Source organism: Oratosquilla oratoria, chromosome 43, assembly GCF_046742065.1.
Source record: "Oratosquilla oratoria isolate Oo_2021 chromosome 43, ASM4674206v1, whole genome shotgun sequence".
Lineage (NCBI taxonomy): Eukaryota > Metazoa > Arthropoda > Malacostraca > Stomatopoda > Squillidae > Oratosquilla > Oratosquilla oratoria.
The window spans coordinates 24,338,581-24,363,580 of NC_134819.1; the positions used below are offsets into that span (position 1 = coordinate 24,338,581).

Consider the following 25,000-nt stretch of genomic DNA (forward strand, 5'->3'; position numbering starts at 1 on the left):
GTATGTATATGTATATGCATATGTATATGTACATGTACATGTATGTATATGTATATGCATATGCATATGTAAATGTGCATGTACCTTACATGTACATGTATATGTATATATGTATATGTATATATGCATATATATATATTTACGTACATGTATCTTATATATAAAGTATGTGCATGTACATGTACGAGTATATTTCAGTGTGAGTAATGTACGTCAAAGATTAGCCGTGGTTATTCTTGGTGAATGACCGCTGAATTTGACTCCGACCTACGCACGCACTTCCTGCCAGAGTGCCAAGGGCATCGTGGCACCGACGACGATCAGGAGTGCCAGCTAGACGACGTCATCACGGAAGGGCATAAGGGTTATAGGCTCTGCCGTGATGGACTTCTCCTAAGTCCGGGTTTTAGAGCTCTGGTTGTTGAGGGTGTATGTGCTGCTATTTCTTAATTTATTTTCTTATATATTTATTTTTTCATGTTCTTCCTTTGGGATACATATACATGTAAGGAGGAAGAGAAAGACACGGGTCCAGGGCCGAGTTTATTCCTGACCGGTTTCGCTTGTAGCTTTTTCAGAGGAAGCTATAAGCGAAACCGGTCAGGAATAAACTTGGTCCTAGACCCGTGTCTTTCTCTTCCACTTTCCTCAAACCTGTCACAATGTCTCAACATATATATATATATATATATATATATATATATATATTATATATATATATATATGTATATAATATATATATATGTATATAATATATGTATATGATATATATATATGTATATAATATATATATGTATATAATATATATATATGTATATATATGTAATATATATGTATATGTATATATAATATATATGTATATGTATATAATATATATATATATATGTATATATATATATGTATATAATATATATATATATATATATATATATATATATATATACACACACACTCATACATTTTCGCCCCAGTAGTCAGAATAAACATACTAAGACACTTGTCGTTTTCAAAGGATTAGTATTGATGAGCTCTTTCGGGACGACAACTTCTTCATAGATGAATGGAATAACCTGACGTTAACCAGAACAAAATCATTATAGTACCCACTGTGTTGAGGAATATACTTCTAAACCCATTGAGGTTTCTCTTGATTGAATAAAATCATACAGCACTGGCCAGGACAAAATATCTAAAGTAGCCACGAAGACTTGAAGGGTTAAGGATCTCATAGGGTTAACCCCCTATATCTGAGTAAAATCATTGTGTTAACTTGAATCAGATCTGTTAAGCGCGTTACCAGGAGGTAATTAAGAAGGTCGCGGTACTAAGTTATCAACCAAACCGACGTTAATGAAGCACGACATCGCGAAAATTAGATGAGGCGAATTTGCCAAGTCACCGCCAAATAACTCTAAAGAAAACGAAAAGAGCGGGGCTCCTGCAACTGTGCTATGCATACGGGGAGTGCATCTGCAGCCACTGTTGGGATAACAAGTTCCCAGACACTTGCCCGTGTGCAATTTCATTCTCCAACAAAATAGATAATCTAAATGATTAATACATCCCACTCCCACGCAGTGGATAGTGAGAAACCCATGGTAAGGTAAAGGCCTGTCAGTTGCAGTGAGCCGCTGTTTATATATTTATTTTATATATATATATATATATAATATATATAATATATATATATATATATATATATATATATATATATATATATATATTAAGCCGATAGAACCCATGGTAAGGTAAAGTCCTGTCAGTTGCAGTGAGCCGCTGTTTTTTATTTTTATTTATTTATTTATTTATTTTTAAGCCGATAGATAAAATAAGATAGAATAAGGTGGAATAAAGTAAGAGCCGTAGTAAATCGTAATGTAATAACAAATATTTTTCTTCCACATTTCTGTTACTAAGACAACCATTTATAGACACATTTAGTTGCATGTTAATTTCAACTTTTTTGTTATCACTATGTGCTACCAAGCATTGAAATCCTTCGTTTTCAACTGTACACACACACACACACACACACACACACACACACACACACACACACACACACACATTTATATATATATATATATATATATATATAAATATACACATATCATAAACATGTTCATACATATGTATATTTTCGCAAATGAAAACATATTTACGTGTAGAGAGAAGGTGAGAAAGCTTTTCCCTTTGAAATATTGCCACAACCACTCCGGCGAATGGTGGCTTCGTGCCATTTTCTATTATTTACGTCCATTATGGGATTTTCTGTGAATAGTTTCTCTACAAAAGGAAGACATAACCTCCCAGTATTCAAACACCCTAGGGCAGGCAGGGGAAAGGTTCCCAATGGAAACTCAAGGAATAGGCTCCAACCGTGGTAACGTGTAGGTTGATGTAATGGTTGTTGTTGCTGTTGCTGTTGTTGTTACTGTTGTTGTTGTTGTTGTTGTTCTTATTCTTGTTCTTGTTCTTTTTCTTGTTCTTGTTATGTAGCCATCAGTGTCAGGGAATTATAACACTAGAATTACGAAGGAAACTGACCATCAGATCTTTATCGGATTTCCTTGGTAAGGTTCTACGCCCCACATAATGCCTGAGTGCTGGTAGCACTTTGATGTGTTGTCTCATCTGTTTTGCTATCCCTGAGTGTTGTCTTATGGCCTCAGCTTCATGCTTAAGGGACCCATGTACAGTGATTATTCATTGGTAATATTAAAGTAATTCTAGCAATATTGACCAGGCCTATTTGGTACCAGTTATTCAAGAAAAAACATTTCAAAAGCACAGGAGCGGCCACGGCTGCCAATGATATAAATATCGACAATATAGTTATTGTCAATAGATTATCACCAATTTGAGGGACCATTAAGTATGATGTCTGTCTGTATGTTAATTTATTTATCTGTTTACTTACTTTATCTTTATTTATTATTTTATTATTAATATGATTTTTTTTTTCGCATCCGACCTAGATATGGATCAAAAGGTCTCCTGTCGGCATGCTCCGCCTTTGTAATCCTTTGTAATCTGTCTATACATCTATCTATCTGTCTATATATCTATCTATGACTCCCGAAGACATGGTTGGCAAAATTATCCACTGCGACACTGCAGTCCCTCGACGCCGCACCCAACCTCCTGCAGATACATATGGAACGCGGCCTCGAGTCTTGACAGGGAAAGAAGACCAGGTCAGAGTCTTGACAGACTGCATGAAAGTCAAATGAGGTCACTGAGGAAGAACTGGAGGGTGTGAAAGGGTGACGTGGAAGAGAAAGGGTGAAGGAAAGAGGAAATAGGAAAAGGAGAGAGCAAGAAGAAAAGGAAGATGAGGGGAAGAGGAAAAAAGAAAAGAAAAATGGAAGGGAAACAGGAAGGTAAGAAAATGAAGAGGAGGGGTAGGAAGAAACATTAAGGAATAGGAAATGAAAAAAGCAAAAGGAGAGGAGGAAAAGGAGAAAAAATAAAGATCAAATAGAGAAGGAGAAAGAGGAACAGGAGGAGAAAAAGGAGGAGGAAAAAAGGAAGAAGGTGAAAGAGAGGGGAAAGAACAAGGAAGAGAAAGAGATAGAGGAGAAAATAAGAAAGAGAAAAGAAAGATGGGGAAAAAGAGGAGGAGACGGAGAGAGGAGGAAAAGGAGAAAGGAAAAAGAGGAAATGAAAAAGAGATGGATGAGAAAAAGAGAAAAGGATGAGAACGACGAATAAGAGAATGAAAAAAGAGTAAGATAAGGAGGAGAAAGAGAGCAAAAGTAGAAGACGGGAAGAGGAAGAGTATAAAGAGTAGGGAAGGTTGTGTTTATGATGTTGATGTTGAATGTAATAAAAACTGTACACAGTTTGGTAATAAATCAACAAATATTAAAGTTCTATGAATAGTAGTAATAATGGTAGGAACAATATTGATAGTAACAAGATTATTAGTATTAACTGCAGCAACATAGTAGAATCACTAATAGTAAAAGTAGTAGTTGCAGTACACAATAAATAAAAATAACAATGGTAGTAGTACGCCAATCGTGCTGAAGAAATAGTAAAAATGGTAGTAGAAATGCACAATAAAAAAAAAATAACTGATAGCCAATCGCACTGAAGAATCACAAATAGTAAAAGTAGTAGTAGTAGTAGTAGTAGCAGTGCACAATAAGTAAAAGTAACAATGGTAGGAGTAACGCCAATCGCACTAAAGAATCACTAATAATAAAAGTAGTAGTAGTGCACAATAAGCAAAAGTAAAAGTGGTAGTAGTAACACCAATCGCAATGAAAACCTGGACAACAATAACCCTGATGGCAATACATATTGGTATTCAGAGGAGCAGTTGTGTGAATAGGGGGCTACAGTAGATTGGGTACCATTGCAAAGAAAAGGACCACCGAATCAATAATTGGGTGGACGTGCCGAGGAATCTCGACTTGTGAATTGAGGGCCTCGGAGGGGGAAAAGGTCGAAAGGGAAGATGTCGAAGAATGAGAGAGATTGAAAGGGAAATGTCGAGGAAGAAAGTTCAAGGGAAGGTTGGAGAGTTGGGGGAGGGTTGGCACGATTTTGGGAAGGTGAGGGGGAACGCCGAGGGGAGACGTCGAGGGGAAAGACCAAAGGGAGAGGTCGTTGGGAGAAAATTTTGTTTGGTTGTGAGTTTGTCCTTTAACTTAATATAATCGCCTAACGTTGGGCAGAGTAGAATACAGGAGGCGACGGTAATAAGAGGATTTGCATTACAAAGACCGACAAAAAATTTTAGTAGAGAAAGAAAAAAATAATATTTCAGAAGAAAATTTCCTCGATGTCCTGCGGCCCCCAAGACAAAAAAAAAAAAAAAAAAAAATGCTTCAGATTTTTTTTTTTTTTTTTTTTTTTTTTTTTTTTTTTTTTAGGTTGCAAACTGTTGTTTCATGCTATGCAACATGGGAGAATTTATTGCAAGCATTAGCTATTCGGTTTGATGCAAGATTTTCCAATGCTCAGGCTCTCGTGTTTTGTTTGGTTCAAATCTATGTTTTTGAATCTGCATTTTTCATTCCTTTTGTTCGACATGGTCCTGCTCTATTCTGCTTTTACATTTTCATTTAATCATTTATTTAGATATTTACTCACTCGTTTATGTATTGTTATATATTCCTGTGTACTTGTGTATGCATTTATCTATTCATCTATTTATTTGTAACGCACACACACACACGCACACACACACACACACACACACACACACACACACACACACACACACACACAGATATGTGTTTATATATTATATATATATATAGTGTCTATTTTTATATATATATATATATATATATATATATATATATATGTATTCTCTCTGAGAACGTCTCTTGAATCATTTGCCTCGGTTCGAGAGAATCAACTGATGCTGGCCAAGGGAAAAAAAAAAAAAAAAAAATCGTCGTCCTTATCTAGCGAGTTTCTCAAAACCGTCTGAACTTACGAAGTGCAGCGATATTCCCACATCTGAGCATATTTGTTCGGCAAGAGCTGGAATGACGCGCATACACTGCCATTCTGTGTCCAAAGGGGCCGAATAAAATCACCTGACGGCAGCGAGAAGAAATCCACAAAATAAATAATGTTACGAAAATTACAGTAATGAATTACTGTAATCACCGAGCGGCAGCAAGAAGACATACAGAAATAGATTAAATACTGTAATGAAAATTACAGTAATGAATTACAGTAATCAAAGTAATAAAAAGGTTAATCCAGATAGATTTAATCATAACGCTAAACAGGGAAAGGTCTCCCGTAACTGAATAAAATTCTCTGCCGACAACCAAAACAATTATAAGAAATATAATTTCAAGATTAGTTGATTAGTTGCATGTTAGAAATGAAGAATGTGTCATGTTGGTGTTTATTTTTTTCAAAAAGAAATCACTCGTTAGATTATTTTTCAAGAAACACACACAAAAAAGTAGTACTCACAGCCTACTTAGTCCCTTGCCATAGCTATTTTTTGAAAATAAGATATTTCTTTCTTCGTTTCAAAAACGTATTTGGTGTCGGAAGAAGTTGAGTGTCTATTTTTTTTATATCATTAGAATTCTGACATCACATTGCCGCGAGATGTCCACAATATCGATGTTGTCTTTTCCATTTTATCTTCTTTCTTTTTGAATATCAGATGCCTTCGAATGTTCGATATTGTGTCAGCTTGTTTGACACTTCCTTTTCTAGTCAGTGTGGCCCAGTGTTTCGCAATCTTTTTACCTTTGCGTAACCTTTAAAATAAATTGCGTGTCTCAAGGAACCCCTATGCACAAAAAAAAAAAAAAAAAAAAAAAATATATATATATATATATATATATATATATATATAATTATATATATATATGCACACCATATCTTTCTCATTTTACTTTCACCGTACTAATAGGCTAGATAGGTTGATTTGTATATTACATTATTGCAATAACCAAGAATATGGCGTGCGTGTTTAATTATACTACGTACATGAAATTAAGTAAAAAATCAAAAGTGCATTAGCTTATCTCACTTGTTCTCGCGGAACCTTTAGGGACCTTTTGCGGAACCTTAGGATTCCGGGGAACCCTGGTTGAGAAACGCTGGTGTGGCCAAAGCAGGCACAAGGAAAAGTAGGGAAGACGCAAACAAAACTTCTTGATTTTTCTTAATTATTTGCAAAAGATTTTTTCCAATTAAAATTTTCGGGAAGTTCTTTCTCAGTAGTTTCTTGTTGTTGTTGTTGTTGTTGTTGTTGTTGTTGTTGTTGATGTTGTCGAAAATAACGACATCGATATTTGTATAGATCAGCGGGACACACACACACACACACACACACACACACACACACACACACACACACACACACACACACACACACACACACACACACACACACGCACGCACGCACGAAACCCAGTGAAGACCCAACTAAGTTCAAAGATAACTTATATGACGACCGCTAGTTTAGGAGTTGGTTATCTTTAACCTCTTTCAGATGGAGACCGTGGTATCTGGAATGAGCTAAACTCGCTGGAAATTAGTAAAAAGAAAAAAGTCTAGTTGAGTGTGCAAATTAATTAACGAAGTTAACACAGACAGATTCAAACCAGTTTAGAAAGAATAAGGAAAGAGCATTGCTTTAAGAATCAACAATACTTTGATACTTTAAAAGACAAGAGGGTGTTTTCCTTACCCGAGTAAGGAGAGAGAGAAAGAGAAAGAAAGAAAGAGAAAGAAAGAGAGAGAGACAGACAGACAGACAGAATGAGAAAGACAGACAGACAGACAGACAGGTAGAGAGTGAGAGATTGACAGACAGACAGAATGAGAAAGACAGACAGACAGACAGGTAGAGAGACAGACAGACAGACAGACAGGTAGAGAGTGAGAGACAGACAGACAGACAGACAGAGGGAGAAAGAGAGGGAGAGAGAGAGAGAGAACATAGTCCGAAGTGAAATACAGCGATGTTCAGGCAAAGGAAAACATTTGTCGAAAAAAAAAAATCAAGAACCCTGACCTGCATCTACAGATGAACTCATCAACGGCAGAGAATCTTCTTAGACGAATAAAACCACCTGACCACAGACAGAACAAACTCACAACCACAACCTCGTGGTGCGGTGGTTAGATTTCTCGTCTGCCACTACGGCGGTCCGGGTTCGAATCCCGCCCAGGGGTGAAATAATTTCAGTATCGCTATACTGTGGGTTATTACTCCAACTCTCTTAAATGGGGAGTTGGGGGTGTGTGTGCGTTTAAGGTCACAGTATTACCCATAGATCGGTCATACGACCTCTGAGCTCTCATCCGGGAGGTTAATAACTATCAGTCACGAGTCCAACACGTGGTCCAAGACCATAGTGAATCACAACAGCCGAAAACGAACCCCTCCCTTATATGACCACAACAAAACACACGAACAACGCCACGGGCGTCAAAAGTTTACAATGCGGACTCGACAGCGCCCGTCGCACGTTGGAGACATGCGGATCGCCTCGGGCCGCGTGGCTCGTCGTGTAGCGTGCAAAACATCGGAGGAGCGAGGGAATGGAGGTCTGATGGCTCTACATGCATCGAGAGGCGTCGGGTTGCAAGGCACAGCGTAATGATGTTACCAAATACAAGCATAGGGTGCGCGCCCGCTCGTGTGTACGTGTGTGTGTACGTGTGTGTGTGTGTGTTTGTGTGTGTCTGTATCTGTGTGTATTTTTTTGTATGTATATATTCATATGTGTGTTTATATGTATGTATGTATGTATATATGTTTCCATGTGTTCATGTGTGTGTGTGTGTGTGTGTGTGTGTGTGTATGTGTGTACGCGCGCGAGTGTGTGTATGTGTGTGTGTATGTGTGCGTGCGCGCGCGCGTGTGTGTGTGTGTATGTTTATATTACGCCTATGTGTATATCTACATGTGTGTATATATAATTCATCTACGTATGTATGTATGTGTTCATATATGTATGTGTACTTGCGTGCGTGTATATACGAGTATGTATGTATGTATGTATATCTTTTTCCAACCACATATCACTTTTAATTCCCTACCATCGCAAACGAGACTGAGAATCGCTCGAAGGAGGCATCCGTGGAAATTGAAACGTAGACGAGCCGAGGATTCGAACCCAGCTAACCCGTAACAAAGTTACATTGACGTAACCCAATACGCTATCAAGAGAGAATGTATGTATGTATATACGTCTGTTTGTCTGTGTGTGTGTGTGTGTGTGTGTTTGTGTGTGTATGTATGTGTGTGTCCGCGAGTGTGTGTACGTGTGTATTTGTGTACGTGAACGACTAAATGAAGACAAACGACCTTGTAGAGCGTAGGCTGGTCTCGGAGCAGTAATTATACGATACACTAATGCTTAAAAGCTCAAGTAAATGTTTATAGACCATTAGCTCTCGAAGTTTTTTTTTTTTTTTTTTTTTTTTTTTTTTTTTTTAACTCTTTAGAAGACTTTATTGCAGCGCAGGTTGAGAGGCAAAGGATAGGGACGGCATTAAGCGACAGAAAATACCCGATGGGGAATCTGAAGGTTAAGAGCGTATATAGAAGAGAATGTTAATTAAATGAGATATTTGCCCTTAGAGTATCTGGTAGAGTCATTTCTCTACCTTATAGCAATAGTGTCGTAATTTTTACTTTATATTCCTTCCCTAGACCTGCGTTTTTCGACCTTTTTACCCTTGCGTAACCTTTAAAATGAATTGCATATCTCAAGAAACCACTGATATATATATATATATATATATATATACATATATATATATATATATATATATATGTATATAACCTTTAAAATATATTGCATGTCTCAAGGAACCCCTGCAAAATGTATGTATATATATATTATATTATATATATATATATATATATATATATATATATATATATATATATATATATACCATCTCTTTCTCATTTTATTTTCATCGTGATAATAGGTTAGATAGGATGATGTCTATATTACATTATAACAACCAAGAATATGTCGTGCGTGTTTAATTATATTACGTATATGAAATAAAAAAACAAAAACAAAAGTGCATTGGCTTATCTCACCTGTTCTCGTGAAACCCTTAGGGACTTTTTGCGGAACCTTAGGGTTCCGGGGAACCCTATGGTTGAGGAACGCTGCTCTAGATGATAGAGGAATGCGAAATACTCTTGAAATATTTATGTTATTCCTACAAATGGGACGTTATCCTGCATACATAATGATATTTTGATATTCACCTAAAATGAGAGGAACCCCGATTTCTATGCGTTATTCTGGGATGCATGTGGACCTCTGACTCAAATTTCATATAGATTCAGAAAGACGATATCATGTATAAAGTAAAACACACACACACACACACACACACATACACTTGTACTCCTTGTTAATGTGAAAATATCACGAAAGCGCTCGGATTGTCTTGTTCCTTTCTCTGTAGTATTCTGCACATACACACACACACACACACACACACACACACACACACACACACACACACACACACACACACACACACACACACACACACACACACAGAAACAAACAAACCTTTGCGAATATTTAACTGTTGTCAAGTAAGTATTTCAAGAAGATAGTGAGGATTGCTGACAGGAGGAATGAATACGTAAGTCGTCGGATATGGTAACGTTCCCTCCAACGAGTGGATACCTCGGGAACTGATGAAACAGATTGTCGACTGCCAGAGTGATGAGTCAAGTGCCACTCAGTCTAGTAACTGCTCCGTGTAACTAATATGTACTGACTGACTCTTAAAATCTCTCTCTCTCTCTCTCTCTCTCTCTCTCTCTCTCTCTCTCTCTCTCTCTCTCTCTCTGCCTCTTTCCCTCTCTCTCTCTCTCTCTCTCTCTCTCTCTCTCTCTCTCTCTCTCTCTCTCTCAATATATATATATATATATATATATATATATATATATATATATATATATATATATACATATGCATTAATGAAGCGACCTTGCTGTGGATGTGCGTGTCCTGCGACACTGCTTCTGACCTAATGCAGTGGACAGGATGCAGGGATAACCCGTCATCTAGGAGGTGCCAAGACGTGAGAGAGGGAGGAGGATGGAGGGGAGTGGAGTATGTAGGGGATGGAATGGGTGGGAGTGGTGTCTATGCCTTTTTCTTTTTGACTACCTCCCATGTAAGGGGGAAAAAGCCTTTGATATATGTATGCATGTATGTATTTATGTATGTATGTATGTATATATATATATATAATATATATATATATATATATATATATATATATATATATATATTGTGTGTGTGTGTGTGTGTGTGTGTATCCGACCAACATGATACGTTATGATCATCATGTTGAAGGATATTATTAAATTATTCATTTTGATGTGTTTTGTTTGGATGAAGAAAAGTCTAAGATTCCAAAACTGAAATAAAAACAAAGAAACCATGCATTTTTCATAAAAGAAAATATATGACTGCGATCCCATTCATGGATAATCCTCGAGTAAGAAGAATCAACAACGATAAACGAGAGGAAAGAGAACAAATAACAAAAGGTCATTGCGTAAGATCGAGGACTGCCGCTTCAGTGCCAAACGACCGAGAGTAGTGCCAAAGAGGGAATGAGTCTGTTGTAACTTAATATAGTGCCATTTGTAGTACAGTACATTGCTCAGGCACTCAAGGCCACTGATTCCTCTGATGCAATTAACCGCGGGTGTATCTCGAATCTGAGTTTGGAGAAGGTGATGTACATGTTTACCATTTGTAGTACAGTACATTGCTGATTCCTCCAATGTAATTAACCGCCGGTGTCTCTCGAATCCCTGAGATTGGTGCGGGTGATGTACATGTTTACCCATTTGTAGTACAGTACATCGCTGAGGCAATGAAGGACACCGATTCCTTCAGTGCAATTAACCGCGGGTGTGACTGGATTCTGAATTTGGTGGGGGTGATGTACATGTTTACCAATTGTTTATTCTTTGAATTGTTTTAAAATCATTTGGCGCTATCAAGCGTAAGTATAAGATAGGATACTCATGAATGGATTTAGGATATGATTTATTAGGACTTATTCTGGCCCTCATCCTTCTCTGGGAAAACCTGAGCGGAAAGGTTTCTGGTAACAGGAGGGTTGTACATACATATACCAAAGGCTTTTCCCACCTACACGGGGGGTAGCCAAAAAGAAAAGGGGATACAAACCACTCCCACCCATTCCATTTCCTATATATTCTACTCCCCTCCACCCTCCTCCCTCCCTCCTATCTTGGCACCTCCTGGATGACGGGTCATCCCTGCATCCTGTCCACTGCCCTGGGTCAGAAGCAGTGTCGCAAGACACAGCACATCCGCAGCAAGGCCGCTTCATAAATTCGACGACCCCCCCTCTCCGTCCTCCCATGCAGAAAAGGAGAAGACGGGGAGAAATCGCTTTGGGCTGTGTCAAATTTTTTCTCATACATACATCCTCATCCCCGCCATCCCCCACCCATTCCCCCTCATGCATCACAGCATCATCTATACACAACCCCTCTCCATTCACCTCTATCTTTTGTCCTCTCCCTCCCTTCCTCAACAGACATTCCTCTCTTTTGTAATGCCCCTCCAACAGGAGGGTTGTAGTAGTGCAATAAATAATGTGATTACTGTGATAAAGGTTTAATTGTCTCTTGCATGATATGCTCCTTCCCTGTCGTCGTCTTCGTGTAGATTTCCTGCAGAGGAAAGCAGAAATCTATGTGACTAGTGTATCTTTGTCGTAAAATAGGAGTACAATGTAATCATACTTGGTCTTCAAAGTTCGTAGAGGTTCGGGGAAGCTTGGGTTTGCATTTGTCGTCCGTATCTCAAGCCTTAATGGGGAGTGAATCAGTAGCCTGTGCATTAATTGGAGACATCTCGGTCACACTGAAGACGATGTTTCTGTTGATGGAAACATGCACCGACTCCCATGACCTCTTGAAGAGTTTCTTCTGTGCTTAGACAGGTTACTGCCAAGACTCTTGCACTCTTACTTGAGCTCTTGAACTCTTATTTGACGACAATATCTCGTCCCAAACCATCCCATAAATATCAGCCATCAACACAGGTCTTTTTTAACAATGATTTTAATGACAGATGTCTCTTAAGTTGAACAGAATATTCTAGCATTAAACAAAACTAATCCCTTTTACTTCATCTGAAATATAGATTTTCGAAGTTGTATTTAGTCGGATGTCGTTATCCAGAAAAAAACAACGGAATTTTCCAAAAAGAGGCGCATTTATCAGCTTAGTCTTTTAATTTTTCATAGCCTAGAGTTCTTCCTGTGCAAAATGGAACCATTTAGCGTAGGCATGAACAAAGAAACCGAATGTACCAAAGTGTCCAAACACTCCAAATAAGGTTGTGACTATTTTTTTTTTTCCTAAACGAGAGCTTGATCGTATGTGTTTGTGTGTACATATGTGTGTGTGTATGTGTGTGTGTGCGTGTGTGCTTACGTGTGTATGTGTGTGTTTGCGTGTGCTTTTGTGTGTGTGCGTGTGTGCTTGCGTGTGTGTGCTAAGACATTGTGACAAGTTGAGAAAGGTGGTAGAAGTCACGGGACTAGATCTGAGTTCAGAGTTTATTCCTGACTGGTTTCGCTTTACGCTCATCTCAAGAAGCGTAAAGGCAAACAGGTCGGGAATAAACTCGTAACTCGTGACTTCTTCTTCCACCTGTGTGTATGCGGACATTGTGATAAGTTGAGAAAGGTGGAAGAAGAAGTCACGGGTCTAGATCTGAGTTCAGAGTTTATTTCTGACCGGTTTCGCTTTACGCTCATCTGAAGAAGAGTAAATCCAAACTGGTCAGGAATAAACTCGTAACTCAGATCTAGACCCGTGACTTCTTCTTCCACCTGTGTGTATGCGTGTGTGTGTGTGTGTGTGTGTGTGTGTGTGTGTGTGTGTGTGCGCGCGCGCGCGCGTGTGTGTGTGCTAAGACATTGTGACAAGTTGAGAAAGGTGGAAGAAGAAGTCACGGGTCTAGATCTGAGTTCAGAGTTTATTCCTGACCGGTTTCGCTTTACGCTCATCTGAAGAAGAGTAAATCTAAACAGGTCAGGAATAAACTCGTAACTCGGATCTAGACCCGTGACTTCTTCCACCTGTGTGTGTGCGTGTGTTTGTGTGTGTGTGAGTGTGTGTGTGTGTGTGTGTGTGTGTGTGTGTGTGTGTGTGTGCGTGCGCGCGTGTGTGTGCTAAGACATTGTGATAAGTTGAGAAAGGTGGAAGAAGAAGTCACGGGTCTAGATCTGAGTTCAGAGTTTATTCCTGACCGGTTTCGCTTTACGCTCATCTGAAGAAGCATAAAGGCAAACAGGTCAGGAATAAACTCTTAACTCAGATCTAGACCCGTGACTTCTTCTTCCACCTGTGTGTGTGTGTGTGTGTGTGTGTGTGTGTGTGTGTGTGTGTGTGTGTGTGTGTGTGTCTCTGTCTGTGTCTGTCTGTCTGTCTGTCTGTCTGTTTGGCGCGCCATGTGACATAAGACGCTCTCTTGTCAAACGAAGATGATTTCTCAGCTGATGCTCAGGTGACTTGGGGATCGACGGCCTCGTGACTTTGGGAATTCGAGACCTAGAGGAGACTCTTCCACCTCAGTAAGAAGCAAAATATCTGAAACATATTGCTGGGTTCAAGGACTTAATTGCGTGTGAACTTTTCATACCAGGAACAAACGACACTAAAGGGCGAAAGAGAGAGAGAGAAAGAGAGAAAGAGAGAGAGAAAGAAAGAAAGAGAGAGAGAGACAGAGAGAGAGAGAGGGGGGAAGACAGAAAGAAAGAGGGAAGGAGAAAAAAACGACAGGAAATAAGAGAGAGGGAGAGAAAGAGACAAAGACAGGAAGGAAGAGAAATGGATAGAAGAAAAAGTCAGGGAGATAGAGAGAGAGAAAAGGAGAAACGAGCAGGAATAAAGAGAGAGGTCGAGAAAGAATGAAAGAGAATAGGGGTAAGGGTTTTAAGAGACTATAGAAGGTAATGTCATACGTAAAGTCACCTCGAAGGTCTTGTTGCATTTACTCCCACTCACTCTGCTCCCTATTTCCCTACCCCCCTACCCCTCCCATACCTCCCATACTCCCCTTTCTCGGCCCTTCCTAGAAATAGGGAGGGGGTTAGGGTGCGGTGCAGGGCTTGCAACAATCAAGGTCATCCGTGCCCCTTCCCAATGGCATCTATATCCAGCCGAGTACCATCTCTCTTTTGTATGATATAAATAACAGTGCTAGGTCAATGTGTCATACTCCCCTTTCTTGGCCCTTCCTAGAAATAGGGAGGAGGTTAGGGGGCGGTGCAGGGCTAGCAATAATAAAGGTCGTCTGTGCCCCTTCCCAATGGTATCTACATCCAGTCGAGTACCATCTCTCTTTTGTATGATATAAATAACAGTGATAGGTCAATGTGTCATACTCCGCTTTCTTGGCCCTTCCTAGAAATAGGGAGGAGGTTAGGGGGCGGTGCAGGGCTAGCAATAATAAAGGTCGTCCGTGCCCCTTCCCAATGGTATCTACATCCAGTCGAGTACCATCTCTCTTTTGTATGATATAAATAACAGTGATAGGTCGTTGTGTCATACTCCCCTTTCTTGGCCCTTCCTAGAAATAGGGAGGAGGTTAGGGGACGGTGCAGGGCTAGTAACAATCAAGGTCATCCGTGCCCCTTCCCAATGGCATCTATATCCAGCCGAGTACCATCTCTCTTTTGTATGATATAAATAACAGTGCTAGGTCGTTGTGCCATGCCGGGTAGAGACCCAGCCATCCCTCATGCGTGTCATTCGTGGTGCCATTGGGGAGTCAAAGGGTGCCAAGAGCAAGCAGAGCCGGTTGGCGATTAGTGCCAGGTTTTAAGCTCTCTAACCTGCTTACACGGAAGAAAACTCTCATAAGTTATCGGGTTATTTTTAACACATATTTACAAGGTAGAAATAAAATAAGGAAAAAATATTAGATAAGACTGAGGGTCGCGAATTTATTTTTTCTGTGAAAATGGTAAAGAAAGTTCTTCCACCAAGTTAAAGTAAACGGGATATTTGCTTGATTCTCATTTATTGTTAGTTATATGCCAATCTGTTATTATTTACTATTTACCTGTTTGTTTACTATTTAACTGAACCTATGCATTTATTTATTTATTTTATTTATCAATATTTATATTACTATAATTTTTATTTTATTTATTTACTATTTATTTATCATTATTATAATTTTTTCGCATCCGACCTAGTTATGAACCAAAAGGTCTCCTGTCGGCATGCTCCACCTTTGTAACCCTTTGTAATATTGTAGGATCCCATTCTACTTGTGTCACTGATTCCACGGCACCGTTGGGCACTTCCCCCTCTATTTCTCTTGGTCCTCGCTTTTCATTACCCCTCCCTTTGGATCAAGGCTCAATCACACGTACACACACGCACACACACAGACAGACACACACGCTTTCACTTCAAATCCTCAAATAGAGTATCGACAAAGGAGACAGAGAAAGTGCGCCCTGGCCACTTGATAGGATTCGAACTGAATGGAAAATGTCTCTTGTAAGGGACAACTTTTCGTCGCCTTGTGCATCATGTTTGATATCATGTTGCTTGCATGTGTCAGTTGTTTTTTTTATATATAAGAAATACACTGACATACGTGATTGGTATTTGGAGTGCCCAGGGAAGGTACTCTGTCCCCAAACTTTTTGGTTGGTTTAGTTAGTCTTCTTAGTTAAATATAACAGACTGACGTTAATTAAAAGTTCAATAATTATACATACCACCTGGCTTAGAAGAGTTAATCGAGTCTTCTTTAAACCCTTTCCTGCTTAAAGACTTTCGTAAAGCCGAATCAAATGGTCTGGAGGCAGCAAGAAAAAAAAATATAAATAGGTAGATAAAAAAATAAATAAATAAATAAAAATAACCACGTGACCCAAAATGGAAAATTGAGACAATCTCAGAAATATCAGTCCAAGTCTCGCCTCTTAATCGAATAAAATCGTCACGTCTAAGCCATAACAAAATCTACAGTCTACTGGCACGGGATTTATGGGGTTAAAGCTTCATATATTCTGGGTGAAGTGAGATTAATTCCGTGGCGGTGTAGCTTAAAATAGGCGGCGCGGTTAGATTGAGACAAAAAATGCAGCCCGGCGGACAAATTGTCACCTCGCGCTACCCCGCGGACAAATTGCCAATGCATACCAAATTGAAGTGACAGGGGCAAGGCTGGAATAGAGGGGAATATATGGTTGACATAAATTTTTATTTTGAATATTATGCGGTGACAAAAATTGAGTGCCAGTGTGAAACAAAAAAACACGAAAAAGAATAATTTTTACAAAACGATTAAAAAAATGCAAATATTAATAAGAATTTGATATTTGGTTTTGAATGTCAGATGGTTACAGAAGTCACACCAAAATGAAGAGAATGAAAAAAGAAATCCTATTTTTTATTTTTTATTTATTTATTTTGGTCCAAATAGCTTTCAAAGCGGTGCATAGTAAATAGAGTCACAGATAATCTCGTATATGAAATTCCTTTCATAAATGATATACCCAGAAATTACCCTGCCTGGAAAAGTTGAGCACTATCCTCAATTAAAAGAAAACACAAATGAAACCATTCAAAAGAATAATCTAATAGATAAAGGCTCACAATCTAAATTGTATATTAGCTAGGTAATGCTCAAATAGAAAACGACAAAAGAAATATAAAACAATAAACAAATAACTTAATAAATATAACTGTTTAAAGAAGACGAATGTTAAGAATCTGATGTTGACTTTAGGTATGCGAAAAGATTACAAAAATTCAATCTTGAATGAAGAAAGAAAATAATTTGATCTTATCCAAGAACTAGACTCAATGGAAAAAGAAACATAATTAGAAACTTGCAATTGACTTGCTTCTGGATTCCAGAAATTCGCAGAAGAGCCAGGCCATCATAAGGAAAGAAATAGATTTAGATCCAAATAGAAATCTGCTATAAATAAAGCTTCCCACACATCTTGTAAATATCACTGACAATTCCATGACATATTACTTTGGACATGTTATGATCGAAGTAGTGACCATATCACCCGAATTTTCTATAACAGAAAACGAAAATATGAAGGGGTGACTAGTAGATATGTAAATGACTTTGTGAGGAGGGCTAGACAGATACAATTACATAATTTCTATTTACTTATTTATTTACCTAATTTTGTGTTTGTTTACTTCCTTATCTCTTTATCTATTAATTTGTTTGTATGAGGTATATGCTATCTAGGTTAGAATCGATGTCTTAAATCACACTGACTGGCTATTACAAAATCAAATAAGTAAAGTATTTCACAGGTCTGGCTGAGCGTTGAACACAATATTCAGATAAAGTATGACAGACTTGGAACAATATTTGGTCTTGACCGATTGAAGCTCATGATCATCAGTCTCTCCTCTCGGCTTATTAAACTACCTGTTGTTAACCAGAACAAAGTATGTAGAGTATGTAGTAAGTGGGTCACATGAAGAATTGTAACTCCAGAACACTCACATGAAGAATCGTCACCCCATGAGATCACCCCAGTACGCCGAATATCAATAGTGGAATAAAGATTAGGTTAGGTTAGGTTGAATGAGGGTTATGCTTATTGTCATCAGCTTATACAACCGAAGAATCGTAAACCCAGGATGATGGCCCACATGAAGAATTGTCACCTTAGGATAGACCACATGAAGAATTGTCACCCTGTTGAAGTCTGGGATGACGATTCTTCATGTGAACCTTAAGTTACTTTGATAAGGTGGTTCACCATTTCGGCCTGATGCCATTTTAGATAGATAGATAGATAGATAGACTTTATTTGGCAATAAATCAATGTACATGAAGTGCAAATAATGACAAGAACACATAGTTCGAAATAATAAATGTAAATTGCCGAGGATAACACAAAAGGCATGAACGCTTATTTCCATTGTGGTCCTCATCAGGTTATTTTTCTACATTAAGTCACACGGACAAACATACATAGGGGGTTCTCGCCTGGAAGGCGCCATCTGTCCTGTGGCGCCATCTGCCATCTGGGACTGATGGATGGAGCGTGGTGCCTCAGATACCATTTCCACTTGTTGCAGTTGATGGAGTCTTCACTTACCTCTGCAATGTTCGCTTCTTTTCAGTACGCATGGTGACGTTATATGGCCTGCAATACTAGCACAAGTCAGTTAGTATATTTTGTACACCTCAGTTAAGCTGTTATTGTCCCGTCTCGCCGAAAAAGATCAACAAAGCCTCTAATCTAATTATCACGTTTCCAGAACTATCACATAGGTCTCGGAAACTCATGGTATATTAAAAATGTTTCAACCCTGCCCATCATCTCCAAAGGGGTAAATTGAAAAAGAAAAAGAAAAAAATGGACTACATCTTATGGTGTACAACAGCGTTTCTCAACCAGGGTTCCGCAAAAGGTTATTGTAATAATGTAATATAGACATCATCCTATCTAACTTATTATTACGATGAAAATAAAATGAGAAAGATATGGTATATGATTTTTTTTTTTTTTTTTTTTTTTTTTTGCGCAGGGGTTCCTTGAGACACGCAATTTATTTCAAAGGTTACACAAGGTTAAAAAGTTTGAGAAACGCTGGTGTAGCTCTCAAGCGATACCTAGGAGAGGTCACTGGGAATAAGTAAGTCCCGGCGTACTCATCCTTGCATATTCCATTACTTACAAAACGTCCATATATCAACATTAAGGTCACTATCGATAAGCATTTATAAATCCTGACACCATTCAAAAGGTCTCAATGATGTGACTCCTTCCCTTCAAAAGCAATGCAACGGGAATTAATAAAGCTTCTTTGCGGCAACTGTACATACACATACCAAAGGCTTTTTTCCCCCTTACATAGGAGGTAGCCAAAAAACAAAGACATAGAAACCACTCCCACCCATCCCATCACCTACAGCCAAAAGAAAAGAAAAGTGTTACCCGATGTACAAGGAAGGGTTGGAATGGAGTTTAACACGTTCAGTGTCTATGTGTGTGTGTCGCGGGGTGGGTAGGTTGTCCCAGAGAATGAATGGAATAGTTTGGCACCGGATGGAAGAAAAGGAAAAATCTTAGTCATTTCATCGAAATTGAATATAATCTCTTCCCTGTCGTGAATAGAAGAGTTTGGTGGTAGATAGAGATAGAGGTAAAGAGTTTGGTGGTAGATAGAGATGGAGATAAAGGTTACTCGTTACGGAAGATGTTTAAGAGACAGTTGGTCAGACCATTCTGACCAAAATATAACTTGGTCTCCACTACCACTAACGCCACTACACCCACTCCTTCGGCGCCACTGCTACCACCACCACTAACATCACCACCACCACTAACATCACCACCACCACTATCACCACCATCACCACCAACACTATCACCACCACCACTATCACCACCACTATCACCACCACCACTATCACCACCATTATCACCACCACCATTATCACCACCACCACCACTATCACCACCAACACTATCACCACCGGCACTATCACCACCAGCACTATCACCACCACCACTATCACCACCATTATCACCACCACCACCACTATCACCACCAACACTATCACCACCAGCACTATCACCACCACCACTATCACCACCACCATTATCACCACCACCACTATCACCACCAACACTATCACCACCAATACTATCACCACCACCACTATCACCACCATTATCACCACCACTATCACCACCACCACTATCACCATCACTATCACCACCACTATCACCACCAACAGCACAACAAATACAATAAGAACCATAATCACTATCTTCACCGACACTGCAACCAATACCACCGTCATTATCACCGATACCGCCAGCATCATCGCTACCTCCAACATAACCACAACCACCACCAGCACCATCATCACCGACACCACCGCAACCACCACCACCAACATCACCACCAGCACTACTACCAACACAAACCATCACCACCACCACCACCACCAACAAAAATAATACCAACACCGTAACCACCACCACCCACACTACCAATACCATCACTACAACCCCTACCACTATCTCCACCACCACCACCTGCCAAGCCATGAAACGGCGCCACATACCACACCTATGATGTGAGTGACACAGGGCCTTACCACATACCGTTACAGGAATCTCCGTCACACCGTTACAACACATCCAAGAGCAGAACCCGTTACAGTTTTCGTCTCTTGACCCTTTCATCACGGCGACAACCCCTCTACTGAATAAAATCGATTGTCGTGAGCCAGAGTGTGTGTGTACGTGTGTGTGTGTGTGTTTGTGTGTGTTTGTGTGTGTTTGTGTGTGTGTGTGTGTTTGTGTGTTTGTGTGTGTGTGTGTATGTGTTTGTGTGTGTGTGTGTGTGTTTGTGTGTGTGTTTGTGTATGTGTGTGTATGTGTGTGTGTGTGTGTTTGTGTGTGTATGTGTTTGTGTGTGTGTATGTGTGTGTGTGTGTGCACGTTCGCGTGTATATGTGTGTTTGTGTATGTAGGAATATTCGTTTTTTACTACCGCCATACGATTTCATTCATCTGGGTTGCTCAATCAGTTGAAACAAGCGCTCAGTTGAGGCTATGGGTGTTCGTAGACTTTGCAGATGGCGACAGGGAGATGTCCCTCTCCGATGTATTTACTGCAGACGCCCGTCGTTGGACCGTCATTTTATTGGCTGTCATAATGAGCTTCGCTACTCACGTCACTTTTGCGTCATCGACGTCAGTCACCAGCTCACAAAAATGAATTTCTATTTAGCCTCCTCAACGCTGTGACGTAACCTTTGGGTTTTGTTCCGACGAAGGTAAACAACAAAAGAGGCGGACGCTGGCCTGGAAGGGGACTCGGTCGATCGAGACCTTCTTCAGGTCGGTGTCCGTCCTCTTGAACATCAGCTCTTGTCCTTTGCCTAAACAAAAACGATCAAAATCGCCAACGTATTGAAAGGGATGACTGTTGCTGACATTACTCCATATGGGGCACATTTGATGTTGTATATCACTCGTCGATCTCATCTCAGACATTTCATTTATTCATCCATTTTTTCACACTGTCTTATGCTGAAGGTCATTACCACTTCTGATGGCGTTGATGGAGTACCTGGATTCGATCCAAAATGTCTACAGGAGACCACCATTTATCACGGCTATGCAAACGCATAGGGCAAAGGTGGTAGCTCTGACCACAGCTGAGTACCTTAGGTATGCAGGTCATTGGGTAGTTTGAGCTTCAAGATCTAAGAGGAAGTTCCCCGACCCCGTTCAAATTCTCCGGGAACTCCTTCACCGTGCTTACATTGGACAAGGCACCAGGGGTGGAGGAGGGCGGATTCTTGCAAAAATGGTTTGTGGGAGATTAAGGGGAAAAAAAAAAAAAAAAAGGAAATCAAAATAATAACAAAGAGGAAAGTTTGGCCGGAGTATCCTTCATATGAACGATCGTGACGCTGTTGTCACTATATGAATAATATATGTCAAATGTATACATATGTATATGTGTGTGTATGCATGTATGTATGTATGTATATATGTATATGTAAATTTGTGTGCGTGTGTGTATGTATGTGTATGTACACATACATGTATGTATGTATGTATGTATGTATGTATGCATGTAATTATGTATGTATGTACCTATGTACTTATGTATGTGTATGTATATATGTATATATGTCACTGGTGAGAAATGTAGTAACACATTTGTAAATCACAACTAACACCACAGTCGGACGAAAGAAAGAGTTGAGTAAGCGAAACTATATTTTTCGATTGCTAACTGCAATTCTCTTCAGTAATCGAAATATATAGTTTCGCTTACTGAACTCTTTCTTTCGTCCGACTGTGGTGTTAGTTGTGATGTATATATGTATGTATGTCCACATGTCTACATGTATGTATGCATGTATGTATGTATGTATGTATGTATGTATGTATGCATGTTTGTATGTATGTATATATGTATGAATGTATGTACATATATCCTTTACAACCAGTCTTCAGTATGAAATGGCCAAATGGTCCGCCCTTCCAGTTCCCTATTGTATCTGATAACGCCGTGATTCCTGAGCTGTGGAGATGAACTTCGACCAACAACCACCAGGATATGGTTGAACGAGATATGTTGGACTCGTGTCCTGTGTGTTGGGTCTTACACATGACAGGAGAGCCAAGAGTACAAGGGAGCGATGTCACAGCTCTTTAATGGATTCCAGGGCTATTCCAAGTCGGTCGCCGTTTGACTTTGCCTTTCTGTCTTTCTCTATATACCCATTTTGTCTGTCTGTTTGTTTGTGTATCTGTCTGTCTATGTCTCCCTGTCTGTTTGTCTGTCTGTCTCTCTCTCTCTCTCTCTCTCTCTCTCTCTCTCTCTCTCTCTCTCTCTCTCTCTCTCTGTGTGTCTTTATGTGTATGTGTGCCTGCGTGAGTGTGTGCATGTGTGTATATGTGTGTGTGTGCGTGCGTGTGTGTGTTTCCGTGCGTGTGTGTGTGTGAGTGTGTGTGTGTGTGTGTGTGTGAGTGTGTGTGTGCGCGCGCGTCTGTGAACGGACGTGAGCGTATCCGTTTGTATGTACACACTCGCTCACGTGTCTTCTACATGTAGTTCAGCGTTTTACCACTCGACAGACATTAATTCGAGTTCAAGTTGTAACGTGAATCAAATCTTGAGGATTATCTTTGAGTGTACAAGGACACTCACGGGTTCCCGTGTCTTATCATTCCTTGGATTTTTTTTTTTTTTTTTTTTTTATCTGTTTGCCTTATGAATTAGTCATAGCTCGGGGTACATTTTCATCGAGGCTACCAATCGTAGCTTTGAATTTGAAAGTATTGATCTTTTATAGTATCAAATAGAGGGCCCCGAAATGGGAAAGTCGAAAAGTGACACACACACCACCTTCCACATCTGATGGTCACTAGCACGATTCACATGTAACATTTATCCACAAAATAACATTTACACACACATCATTCATATACACAACTCATGATAAATAAATAATGCATTAAAAGTATATTAGGGGGACTTTCCTTCACTTTCTTTTCACCAAAAGTGCCGTCCCCCCCCAAAAAAAAAAAAAAAAAAAATATATATATATATTTATATATACATTATATATATATATGTATATTGATATATACATATATACATATATGTATATATATATATATATATATATATATATATATATGAGAGAAATTCGCTAATAGCAGCGACATCAATCCGATAATTTTTATGACAGTTGTTACGGTAATCTACGATGGCCGAGTACAGTGGGTTCGAATCCTGCATGCAACTGTCATAAAAATTATTGGATATATAATATATATATATATATATATATATATATATATATATATATATATATATATATATATATATATAATATATAAAATTTATCTATTAATTTCTTTGCTCATTTTCCTAAGCATACAAGCTCATATTAATTTACTTATCCAATCACATATTCATTCACTTGTTCTTTTATCTTAATTACACATCAACTCACGTATCTGTTTGCTCTCCTTCCAGCTCTGCAACCTCCGTTCTTGGGACGAGCAACAACGACCGGAGCCGATCATTACAACGTCAGCACAGCAGCAGCAGCAGCATCAGCAGCAACAGCAGCAGCGTCAGCAAAGCGACGGTCATCGCCACCTCCGTCTCGGCCCAGTCCCAGGCTCCTCCTCCTCCTCCTCCAACCTCGTCCTCGACGACCTCGTCCGCCTCCTCTGGCTTCACGACAACGAGTGCCTCCTACACAAGCAACGGAGATCTTGTGGGTGCCAGCAACCATAAAGGTAAGTTGTGGCACTGTGACGTCATTATCACACCCGTGACGTCATTGTCACGTGACACTCGAATGTCGACGGGGAGTCCAAGGCAGTGTTGCATATACAACACGGATAGTATTACATTAGAATATCGCGAAAGTGAATTAGTATTTTCTAGTAGCATCTGTTAGCTGGTGTAAACATACGTACAGCAAGACCGTCGACGAACTTTGGAATCCGATTGTAGAGTCGTCGTCAGAAGTTAAGCCCATATGAGGGTTTCTAGTACATAAACATAAAAAAAAAATTGCCAAGTGTTTAGTATATTCTACTGCACAGTATTTGATGCATAGTGTATTTTCTTCGATAAAAAATATGCAAAGTACTCGTAATCAAAAACTGTAATATGGGTTCATGGAAATCATAGAATGGTTGAAGACTTTTGGAAAATGTCTGTAGATTCTCAATAACAAGTGACCATAGGTGTCGGAAGACTACGGTGGTGTTCTTAAAAGAAATTCTTTCTTCATATAGATCTTATATAAATCCTTGGAAGGGAAATATTTATATAAGGAAAGAATTTTTTTTTAAGAACACCACCGTTAGTTCTCAGCGTCGTCGTCGGAAGGAATCAAGACACTTCGAAGTCTTCCAGACACCTTCTTCCGGAGCCTCTGGGTGTTCTTGG

At 39.3% G+C, this 25,000-nt stretch overlaps 1 protein-coding gene across 2 annotated transcripts in view; it reads left to right on the forward strand.

Moving 5' to 3' along the window:
- Nucleotides 1-25,000, forward strand: part of LOC143021915 (uncharacterized) — a 1,014,474-nt gene that overhangs the window by 173,198 nt on the left and 816,276 nt on the right. For both annotated transcript variants that reach the window (XM_076179768.1, XM_076179769.1), the window contains exon 3: nucleotides 24,071-24,339. In XM_076179768.1, coding sequence (XP_076035883.1) covers nucleotides 24,071-24,339 — 269 coding nt within the window. The remainder of the gene's footprint in view (nucleotides 1-24,070; nucleotides 24,340-25,000) is intronic.